At 31.8% G+C, this 12,847-nt stretch overlaps 1 protein-coding gene across 50 annotated transcripts in view; it reads right to left on the bottom strand.

The window, feature by feature from the left end:
* Positions 1-12,847, bottom strand: part of rbfox1 (RNA binding fox-1 homolog 1) — a 445,956-nt gene that overhangs the window by 44,725 nt on the left and 388,384 nt on the right. For all 50 annotated transcript variants that reach the window (XM_073939678.1, XM_073939683.1, XM_073939725.1 and 47 more), the window contains one exon: positions 10,740-10,793. In XM_073939678.1, the coding sequence (XP_073795779.1) occupies positions 10,740-10,793 (54 nt within the window). The remainder of the gene's footprint in view (positions 1-10,739; positions 10,794-12,847) is intronic.

Here is a 12,847-nt window from a genome sequence, read left to right on the forward strand (position 1 = left end):
AGGTGTTAGTTGTTTATGTGGTTGGTAAATTCAGAGCTTCTCAAAAAAAAAAAGATGAACAAACAACTGCAAATTCAAAAAAAAAAAAAGATCAAACCTCAGCCAGGTAAGAAAAAGTAACTCAAAAGAAATATAACGCATTCCTTCCAAAAAAGTAACTAAGTAATGCAGTTAGTTACTTTTTTGGGGGGGTAACTCAATATTGTAATGCACTACATTCAAAAGTAGCTTTGCACAACACTGATAATAACTATTGTATATATAAAAATTATACATAATTGATCAAATTAAATAAAAAAATTAAATAAAAAATAAAATGAACATATAATGTGTATTTAAAAAAAAAAACATTAGATAAATCAATAAAACATTTGAACTTCTCACATTTATATATGAGAAAAAAATAGATTTTAAATAATTAAAAATGTTAATAAAAATAAAATAAAACATTTAAATCTACTGAAAATTTAGACAAATTCTATTTTTAAAACCTACTAAAATAATTCTAGACTATTCGACCACTGTAAATAATCCATCTATTTTTAATTAGCAAGTATTTCTCTTTAAAGGCTTATTTATTGATTTATTTAAATAATATAACTACTATATGACTATTCACGCTCTATTCTCTTAATGTATAATCCAAATGTATGTAATCTTGCAGCTACACAGTCTTTTGAACCACATTTAAAGTCTTAATGAACGTACATTTTAATCACCTCTGTACACATGTCAGGGTCATTTCACATTGTTTCTTCCCACAATGCAATCTCAACCGCTCAATGTACGACACAGAAAGCAGCCACCAAAGTGCTTTCATTCCCTTTTTAAAACGATTCGTCCTTCCGCTCAAAGCCGCTTGTTGTCTTCCTCGATATCCTATCTGCACAAATTCATTCCCTTTAGCTGCTGCCTTTCTGAAAATCCCTCAATTCTTCTCCTCTCTTAATTGCGCGTCACTATTCAAACTTATCATTCAGTGTTTTGCGAGTTGAAAAAAAACCCCCAGTGATGTTGAAAGCTGCAGGACTCCATCAAAGAGAGAGCAAGGACAGTGACGTAATGCTAAAACGCTGAAACATTAGTGCTGTCAGTCAATACAAATGACCCTTCACATCATTAGCAGCCAAACATATTCCATTTCACTCCATACGGCTGAAAGTCTCTCTGTTTCGTCTGAAAATTCAATAAACTGAGTGCTAGCCACAAGAGAAGTCGCCCTTCCTCTCCTCTTGCTGAAGGAAATGAGTTTACCAATTTGTGATTAATTATTTCTTCACCAATGAGTATTAAAAATGGGAGATGGGATGTGTACTATATGTGTTAAGTCAAAGAAATAGAGTAAAAAAAAAAAAAAAAAAAAAAGATAATAAATATGACAACTTTGGCACTGTTTTGTTAAAAACAAACTAAATTTGATTCATACAGTACATATTAAAAAGCATTGTAACAACATTTATTCGACTTTAAAACTGTATTATTAAATCAAATCAATAAAAATGTGAAATAATTAACCTAAATATTTAATATATAAATATTTCTATATAAAAAACAAATGTTTCTAATATGGTTTCTGTAAATACAACAATTCTGCCACTAACATGGTTTTATTAATAGTCCAAATTAGTGTGTTTTAGAGCTGCACAATATAAAAAAAATATATGACATTGCGATATTTTGTTTTTCTGCAATATACAGTATACTGCAATATGAATGTATTTAATAGCTCTATTTAGAAATAATTCATTAATTTAGTTCGAGTGGGATGATTTAGGAGGGGATTGCATTTTTTGCATAAAATGTATTAAACAAATTTTAAGCATTGATGAAAACAATAAATCAAATATACGTGAAAAAAAGTGCTTTACAACTTTCTAGGGAGTCTTAATAGCATTCAGCAACAGAAATTGAATAATTTCTGAATGCTTTAAACTCTCTTGAAATGCTCACACATACACAGGCCTTAAAAAAACACATGCAAGTGAATTTTTTTATTTTATTTTATTTTTTTTTGCTTTATATGGTTACACTTTGCAAGTGTGGTTCCTGGAAAACTATCAAATCAACTCAACATTACAGATCATGCAATGTCATCACTGCATATGCGCACATTGCAATATCGATGCTGAAACGATACATTGTGCAACCCTAGTTTGTTTACTTTCTATTTCTATTCCTTACTATTCCTATTATTTCTATTTTGTTGACTGCTTAAATCCGATTAATGTTGTAGTTTTTCTGGTTTAAAGCAAAGCAAAGCAAAGCAAAGCAAAGCAAAGCAAAACACAACAAAACAAAACAAAACAAAACAAAACAAAAAACAAAACAAAAAACAGAATGAACCGTCAACTTTTCCGGCATATGTTTTACGCAGAGGATGCCCTTCCAGCAACAACCCAGTACTAGAAAACGAATCGAAATGAAACTTAATAAAACAAAACAAAACAAAACAAAACAAAACAAAACAAAACAAAACAAAACAAAACAAAACAAAACAAAACAAAACAAAACAAAACAATTTTATGTTTTTAGTTTTTGCTTTAGTAAAAATCAAGTAATGGTTACAAAAAAAATATTATTTGTGCCTATTTAGAATACATGCAAGGCAATTTATGAAATGAATCTTTGCAACATTGTTATGACATGATTTTCAAAAATTTGTGATCGGAAAAGGATTGATTTATTAAATTTCAATGTTTGGAAACAAACTGTAAAGAGGGTAGTTCACTGAGAGAGTTAATACATCTTTAAAATCAAAACTTGAATTGATGTAACATAATATTGTAGTAACAGTAATATCACAGCAAAAACTCCGTAATAATACATCAACTTCTTTTTGGTGACGTAAGACGAGTGTTTTGGACAACAGCAAGGACAACAGTAAGACGAGTGTTTTGTTATCTAAAACTGCCCATAGTTAAGAAAAAAAACCTTATAAGTTTGTCTTTTGTTAAAAGAGCATATGTTATCAGACTGTTTGTATGGCTTCCTAAAAAATAATTGCTAAAGCTGCATCTTTCTGACCTTATCCATGTGTGAACTCATTTCCTAAAAGAACGCAGGCATTAGTAAAAGAAAGAGCATGTGTATGCGAGCATCTTCAGAGAACAGCCTTATATTTCCCATGGTCAGAGGTTGCCTCCATTTGCATAATCTCTGGGCGTAAATTGCTGAAAGTCTAATTTTCAAACATCCGCCCAATCTCCGTCAAGCGTAACACTTAATCAGAGATCAGGCCGGCAGACAAGCAGGGTCTGGCACACTGGTCATCCCTCAGCCTGCTGCCGATAGCTTTCATTCCCCTCAGCCGGAGAACTGTTAATGAACATCAAAGCTATCTTAAATCAACAGTCTGCCGCAGGTGAGAGCCGCTTCCACTGGCCACGCCACACATCTGAACGCCTCATGAATCAAAGACGCTCCTTTCCATCTCATTCCTTCAGGATATTTGTTTAGAAAGTTCACTTTCAAGCTAAAACTAAAAATAGATGCTTCTTTACACTCAGTAGCCTGTTCTATTTGGAATCGTGTAATCCCAGAAAAAGGCTTTTATGTTGAAATGGTTGTTTCTAGAGTTTGGTGTTGTATTTTACTGCCTTTTTAAATTTTTAAAATCTGTAACTAAAGCATTTCATTGCTGATTTCAAGAAGTACACAGACTGTCAACATTACATACACATGTAAATTATTTCTTTATTTCTATTTAGAATAATATTTTCCTGAAGGACCAAAGGGTTCTTTGTGTTAGAGTTTAGGATTTATTACTTCCCGCTTTTTTGTTTTTCAAGTTTGTAACTGTCAATGTACCTATGGAGTTCACTGACTGTCATCGTTTACTCAACAGATATATGATTTCTGTATTTCCATTAAAAACTGTATTGTCCTGTAGAATCAGGAGATTCTTTGTGTTAAAGTCTTTATTAGCAACTGTCAAAGCACCATATTACTCGTTTTCTGAAGCTTAACCATCAAACTTCATCAACTGTCAACACTCTTTCAACAGATATGATTTCTTTATTTCTAATAAGAAACATATGGCTCTTAAGTACCAAATGGTCCTTTGTGGTAGAGTTTAGGTGTTTTCATTTCCCGCCTTTTGTTTTTCAAATTTGTAACTGTCAGTGTACCTTTGGAGCTTAACTATCCAACTATAATGACCGTTAACATTTACCCAACAGATAAATGATTTCTTTATTTATATTAAAAAATGTATTGTCCTGAAGTATCAAATGATTCTATGTGCTAAAACTTAGGGATTCCTAATTCCGGCCCTTTTCATAGCAAACGTCAAAGCACCTTATTACTGGTTTCCTGGAGCTCAACCATCAAACTTCATTGACTGTCAACACTCTTTCAACAGGTAAATGATTTGTTTATTTCTAATAAAAATTATATTGCTCTGAAGTACCAAAAGGTTCTTTGTGGTAGAGTTTAAGTGTTTTCATTTCCCACCTTTTTTATTTTTCAAATTTGTAACTGTCAATGTGCCTTTGGAGCTTATCTATTCAACTATACTGACTCACTACCATTTACTCAACAGATAAATGATTTATTTCTATCAAAAACTATATTGTCCTGAAGAACCAACCAATTTGAACTAAAGTTTAGGGATTCTTATTTTTTTGCCCTTTTTTTTAGCAACTGTCAAAGCACCTTACTGCCAGCAGTCTTTTAAAAGGTAAAATATTTCTTTATTTCTAATAAGAATCTTGTTGTCCTTAAATACCAAAAAATTATTTTTGGTAAAGTTTAGCATATTTTTTGTTTCCCATATTTGTTTTTCATATTTGTAACTGTCAAAAATGTTTTTAGAAGTTTAACTACACTGACTGTAGGCATTCTCTCAACAGGTTATTATTTCTTTCCTCAAATGTCTAATTTAATCTTTAATCTTTTTCTTTCACTGGTTTTGTACCAATTATGCCAAAAATACAAAATCAATTGTGAATTTTAGATCCTGTCATAATCTACAACCTTATTGTCTGACATTCATTTAGAACAAAATACAAAAATTATGCACATCAAAGCTTCATAGTGAATTGTGAAGAAATTTCACCAGAATTTGGTCTTTGGTCCATGTATTTTTTTCATGATGTTGATGAATTCACAATGTTCATTGTCGATTGTGCAACATTTATACATTAAAAATATAAACAAATTTAGCCAATGCATAACTTATACATCATGTAATTTAGAAATATATATAGAATAATAGTAATAATAATAATAATAATAATAATAATAATAATAATAATATTGATGATGATAATATTAATAATCATAATAACAATAACAAAAAATAATAACACAAATTATTATTATTATTATTATTTTTATTATTATTATTATTATTATTATTATTATTATTATTATTATTATTATTATCATTATTATTATTATTATTACTATTATTATTATTATCATCCATATTATTATATAAAAAGGCTAGAAAGTATTTTAAGACCAGGCAGAGAGAAATCGTTTAAAAATAATATTATTTTTAGACCATTAAGATACTATACGACACCTTTAAAGCATGGTTCTTTATGCAAACTTTGGATTCTGCAAGGTTGTAAAGAGAAGAACTTGGCACTATTTAGAATATATTTTTCTTATAAGTGTATGGTGCTCTTTCCATCTGCAGTCTAAACAGCAATGTGCCAATACCTATTTCTGCCATTAGGCAAACGAAAGCATTCAAGGCATTTTCCAATATCGGCACAATTCGGGCGTATTAATGATGCTTTGATTATAATTAAGACAGAGAACAAAACATTCACACTTTAATGGGATGTGGGCTGTTTGGACACTTAAAAGGTGAGACGAAAGCAAATCAATAATGAGCCATTTTGTAATTAACAGAATGTGCGCTGAATTAGGCAAACGACTGTCTGGAGAAATTGAAAATATTGATTTTAATTTATAATATATATTTCAGTCCTTTGATGCCCTTGCGTCGACAGACAATTACATTTAACAATCATCTCGATACTTTTTGCCTTCCAGTTTCTGCGCATTATCATAAAATGTCTATTTTTTCCATATAATGAGAGAGGTAATGATGTTCGAGGAAGGTCAGAGGCTGTGATGGCCAAGGTTGAGAAGGAGATGACCGAAGGAAACGACAGCAAAAAGCATCTCCTTCAAACCGGCGAATCGCGCTTGCTTTCAAAGGCCCATAAAACGAAATGAAGCCCTGGGGGTCTGGAAGCTCGCTGGATTATGTTTTCAAAGATGTGTACCGTGTTTGCAGTTGTGACAATGGCATCTTGGAGCCTCTTGCCAATAGGCCAGTGAACAGAGACTCACATTGTGAAACAGGCCCTTTGGGTGATTAGAATAATCACTTCCTGCCTGCCAGCTCTTTCAAGCCTATGCCAGAGCCCGATTAAGGTCACCCTTCATGCACACCTTCAACAACTATTTCTCCATCAAATAATGCATCTACAAAAACAGACACTTAATTTTATGGTTGATATTTCTAACCAGGATTTGAAATAAATGCCAGCCGTTTTCTTTTTTCTTTTGTTTTATCAGGCAGGCTGTCAATTTAAAGCAGGAAATAAAAGTTGAACAAATCAAGAATGAACAAAGAGATGCCAATGTGTTTGTAACAGATTATTTAAAAAAAAAGAAAAAAAAAACTGCGCAAAATCAAAGGAGTAGCACAATGTATATTTAATACTATATTATGTTTTAAACATTAAAGATGTGGCACTTATCTCAGTGTATGACCTAATTTTAGTTTTGTTTTGTTAATAGTTAAGGCTCCCTTAGGAGCAGCGCTCTGAACTTAATTGTGATAGAACATAATTTCAAAAAGTAATTAAATCCATTAGTTAGTAACTTTAGAGGTGGCACAGTGGGTAGCGTTGGTTCGAGCCCTGGCTGGGTCAGTTGGCATTTCTGTGTGGAGTTTGCATGTTCTCCCCGTGTTTGCACGGGTTTTATCCAGGTGCTCAGGTTTCCCCCACAAAAACAAAGAATTGCGTTAGGTAAATTGGGTAAGCTAAAGTCTCAGTAGTGTATGTGTGTATGTCCTGGTCCTCCAGGTTGGGAGTTGAGCGTTGGGCTAACAACCCACCTTGTAAATTAGATGTTAAGAAACACCAACATGGTGTGGCTAAATATCAACTTCGATATAAACAGCCCTGGGAGTAAGTAAGTAGGTAGGTAAGTTAGTTCCTTTATAAGGATACATTTACAAATACATTATACGTTGTAAATACGTTGTAAATAGGTTACATTTGTGTTACTTCTTTTCATCTGGACTGGGCTTGTTTGTTGGTAATAATATATAAAACTATTTATTTTTGACAAATGTAAATGTACAATTTTTACAAGTAATGTGAAGTAAATAATTCTCACACAGAAGAAAATATCCCTGTATCTGTATTTCCTTTTGTCTTTTCTGATTTGAAAGTAAATTCAACACATTTTAGATGAATATTCATTCACATTTTTAAATACATTTTAAAGGATATACAATCTGTGTGGAAGTGAAATAAACACATGTTTACATTTAAGCTGGAACTACTTTAAGTATCAGGCTCACACGTCGTATGCAATACATTTGCACTCAATCGACAGAAACAGGAGAGAACATCAGTCAATAAATGAAAAGTAACTGATGATACTTTTTTATGACATTTTCTAGGAACAAGCAGAATGTTACTTTACTAGTTACTTAAAAACTTAATCTGATTACTTAACTCATACAACTAGCAATCCATTAACCAATAGTGTACTTTATTGGCATTTGGTAGGTGTTCAAACTGTTTTTCTTTACTTTATTCACACCTAAAATGTTTGAATTTCACTTTAAACATGGCAGCATCTGTACCAAAGCACATTCCTTTTTTCTCAAAATAAATCAACATTTATGGGCTACTTTTAAACCAGATACCTTATCAAAGCAACGACAAGAAGTTTCAAATCTGCTGTGTGAAAAGTGCTTTCGTCCTTTAAAAGACATCCCTTGCTTTGATTTTTCATCAAACGAGTTATCTAATGCAATGAGATTCATCTATTTATTTTCCTTTTGGAGTCACTGCAAGTCCAATATATGGAAATAAAACAAAACAGCGAGCTTTGAAACTTGCTATTTGTAAGGAATATGAAATTATCATATCTGGTATCACAGTAATTCACCATTTCATATCCTCTGCAGTGTTCATAAATGGAGGATTCAGGGCATGTGGGCTGAGTACTTTTTCACACACGCAAAACACATTAGCGAAGCTGCACATTAGCCCTGCATGCAAATGCATTTAACCCTCTGTGTTGCAGAGCTGCTTTGTGCTATTATTTATTTATTTGGAAGCATTTATATCAATACGATTGTGTTTACTCGTAAAGAATACAGTTCTGATTTACATTCCATTAAAAATAACATTTCCTACAAAAAACTGGGGATAAGTGATAATGAATTTTTTTTTTGTGTTTTTTTTTTATTTATTTATTTTTTTTTTTTACAGGAGTGCTACCATTTATAAATATATCTACAAAAAACATTTTTAGAGAAGCAATTTATTCTTTAAATTCTTTCCCTGCTATTGACTAGATTATTTTTCTGTTACAACACAATGCATCCTGGGCTAGTTCCAGAATCAAATCAATGAGGTTGCTTCTGGAATTAGTGAGGGTGCTATTTTTGTCCTGCATTTTTATGAGAACGTCACTACGTTTATTCAGATTCTAAATGGATTATTTGTAGCCTAGAATGTGGTTCTTTCATAATTGCTAAAAGACTGTCTAATACCGTTCATCATATTCCCACACAGTTTTGTTATAATCAATGAAGAACTTTACAATGGCCAATAAATCTCATAATTTATACACTACAAAAACCAAAGCATTTTGAGCGGTGAGTCATTGGTCTTCTGATTGGCCATTGCATTAAAAAAAACATCAGATGTGTGTGATTGGCAGCTTTGCTAAATGTTGCAAAGAATAAAGTGAATATAATCTTATACTGTATAATAGAACACAAATGCAATACACATAATATTATAACAGAACATAAATACAGACAAAGCACTGGATTTTTCCCACTTGTGTTTTGTCAAACTGCCGCTATTACAACTTGAACAGAGGGTGTTCCTACTCTCAATTTAATACCCTCTATTGCCTTCAACATGAAGGCTTTTCCATATTTTAAGAGTTAATCTGGCAATTAGTGTGGTTAGAGATCTTCAGAAACACTATAAGACATCTAGATCCAAAAACAAGGGATTTGTGCAAACCAGAAGAAGCCGACAAAAGTTGTTCATGCACAAGCAAGCTAATGTAGTCACAAAATTGAGAAAATGTTGACAGGTTGACAGCCACTAGGCCCGTCACAATAATCAATATATTGCCTTATCGCACAACATATGGGCATGACCTCAATCATATTTGGTGACGCAATATATATCGCTCATACATAATAACCTATTCTAGCAACATTTTAGCTTCATTGTGCAACATCTCTATCTCTATTGGAGGTGTCAGTGTCAGTATGTTTAAAAACCACTATGGTATTAACTATAAATGACTATAGTGTAAATTAATGTGGGTGTCTAACAACTAAAAATAGATCTGGTAGCAGATATTGTAGCCATTGCACCTTTTAACTTGCACTTTTTTTTGTTAACTTTTATTATTATTTATTTAGGACATGCGTTTTCACATTCTGATTCCAATGCCTAATTACTAAATTGTAAAAATGACTATAATTAAATTAAGTATTGTTACAAATAAAATATTATGTGTTCTTTGGAAGAGTTAACTTGCATTGTGACGATATTATATTGTTATTCTGGCACCATATAATGAGTGGCATAAATTGTGTTAAAATGACAATAATAACGTTTATCGCAATATATTTTGTTGCAATACAAAAAATGGATATTGAGACAGGCCTAACAGCCACAATGACGTATGGCAAGTTTAGTTATAATTAAAATGATATAAAGTGCTTTGTATAAAATATCCACGCTTTAGAGGCGATGTTGGACTTGATCTTGGATAGTTCATCTTTTGATAATCAACAAGCATTGTGAACATGATCAAAACGCTGCTGCTGACTGACAGTATTCAGAAAAAACGTACATCTTTAGAATCTTATGCATACTCCGACTAATATCATAAACATTACTAAAAACAAAGATTTCATTATAGATTTTTCACAGCAATGGCCAAGAAGAACAATTTGTTTCTTAAGGCTCTGACATACTTCATACATAGGTTTTTTTTCTATTTTTTGTTTGAGCGCAAAAATAACTTTGAAAAGGCTGAGTGATGGTATACAGTTTTCGAACATACTGACAGCTGATGATGTAATACTGAAATTATGTCATTTCAGTTTTTTTTTTTTTAGTTTTACGTGAACCATTTCTGTGATGAACATTTTAATAATCCAAAAAAACATTTTTTCTATGTATAGATCCTCTTGTGGATTATAAAGATGTTTACAGTTCATCAAGAAATACTCTCAAGGAAAAATCTGTCACTGGGATGTTGCCTTTTCAAAAGGAACATTCTCGTATTTAAAGGGTCCATATTGCTACCTTAAAGGTACATCTTAGTAACTAATGGACCCATATTGTACTTTAAAAGTACATCCTATTGCCTAAAAAAAGAACAAAGGTGTACCTTTACACAGATTTATTTTCTGACAGCGATCCATCAATGCCAAAAGAGAACCTTGTGTTCCAAGATTACAAGTTGTAATGTATTATACGACCGATTTTACTCACCTGCATAGAATTCTGGGCTGTAGACTGCACCCACGACTGGATTCAACTTCCAGCCTAGACAAACACAGAGAGCAAGAGATCTGATATTAGCAAACTAAAACTCTAAAAGCTGGATTCTGGCTATAACTAGAACCTCCAGGCCCATGCGTAATGAAGTCAGCAGAGGGCCGACCACACTGAAGTGCTGCTGTCATCCAGAGCACTGAGCAGCCTGACAGATTTCTCTACAAATCTAAACTCTACAAATGGCCTGTCTGTTTAAACTGCCTATACGTAAAAAAATACTGGGATATCAAGTGAGATCTGATCTAAAAGGTTGTCTCGGATTTTCATTCCATTTAAACTTTTGGGTTAGGAAGAAGAGAGAAGTGCTGTGAAAAACATTTCAGAAGACACTCTTTTTTTGCTCAGGAAATTGACAATTACAAGCACTCCTCTTTTCTAGCTGGAATCTGCAAGAGTTTGATTTCAGATTCGGAATAATGGCTTGTTCAGGATAAAAAACGATAACTGTAACAATGAATAAAAATCTGCCTAAATGTAAAAGGATAGCGGAGTTCTTATCACAACTGTAATGGGAATGAAAAAGAGATATGGTATTGTTAAAATCCTTTTTTCAATGTTTTGTTTACAGTTTAAGGAATAATTAAAAACAATGACAGCCAATAAGAATGCATCTTCCTTTTAAAAGTCATGTGAAGTGTGCAGTTTTTATTTAATGCTTGATGTAATTTCAACTGAAAATGAAGAAAGGGCAGGACTGGGAGTAGTTTCTCCCTTGTGAAAACAACAACAACAAAACAGCCAATAGCGTTTCATTTTCTTACAGTTCTGCCAGTGGGAGTGGTTGAGATCGAGCATATCAAACAAAGCATCTTGAAGGAGGCGGGGCATGTCAGCTACTAGAGAGCATTTGATTGTTGAAAAAAAAAAAAAACGTTGATCCATTTAAAGTACGAGGAAGTGACAAACTACAAGTTTTACATGTTTAAATCTAAATGCAATCTAATCTTCTAAATGCACATTTTGTCATTGTTTTGTATTATGATTGTCATTATACATTGTCATTGTACTACACTAGCTAATGGATATACTTTAAGACTAACATAATGTACTGAAATTAATATCTAAATAAAGTTATCCTAATTTCACTGGACCTTTATTGAGTGCAAACATTTAGAGAGGCAGATGAAAGAAAGTAGTTTGTGCTTCCTGACAATCCCAGAATGTCTTGTCCAGGCGTCACTTCTAATATAGTTATCATTACAGTTATTACACAGTAGTAGTTGTTCTTTGTGTGAATGGGACTTAAGACAGCATGTTTTCAATCAGTGAAGTTATGCTTTATATTTTAAAATTTCAATAAAATTCCAAAGTATGAGATCAATGGGTGACAAAATGGTATTATAGACAAGGAAATAAACATATATGTTATAAACTATAAGTAAATTTTAACAGTGAACAACAAACAATTATTCTCCAATCACGTTGGAGGATTTACAAACTTTTGACAGTGTTGGTGTTCTCGAAAAATATCTGATAATCACTGAAATTTTAGAGCTGAATGAATTTTAAACAAACACTTGCATCAAAAAATAGAAGCATTTTGCAAACCCCATGCAAAAATAAATAAATAAATAAATAAATAAATAAATAAATAAATAAATAAATAAATTAATAAATAATAATAATAATAATAATAATAATAATAATGTTAATAGTATTACTATTTCACATTCAAAATTTATATAATATAATCTATATATTTAATTAAAATTACACAAAAAGGAAAAAAAAATCATTCTAAAAAAAAGAGTTTATAATCAAAATGAAGAAACTAATTAAATGGATAGTTCATCCAAAAATTCACATTCTGTCATATTTTACTCACTTTTTCTTCTTCCAAATATATTTGAATTTCTTTCTTCTGCTGAACACAAAATAAGCTATTTTAAAAAGTACTGGAAATCAGAGGCAATTGATTTCCATCGTACTTCTTCCATACAATGGAAGTCAATGTCTAATAATTTTTCAGAATTTCCACTTTTGTGTTTAACTCATAAAAAGTGAGCAATTAGTGAGTAAACATATAAAATATTGGGTAAACA

Source organism: Danio rerio, chromosome 3, assembly GCF_049306965.1.
Source record: "Danio rerio strain Tuebingen ecotype United States chromosome 3, GRCz12tu, whole genome shotgun sequence".
NCBI classification, from domain to species: domain Eukaryota; kingdom Metazoa; phylum Chordata; class Actinopteri; order Cypriniformes; family Danionidae; genus Danio; species Danio rerio.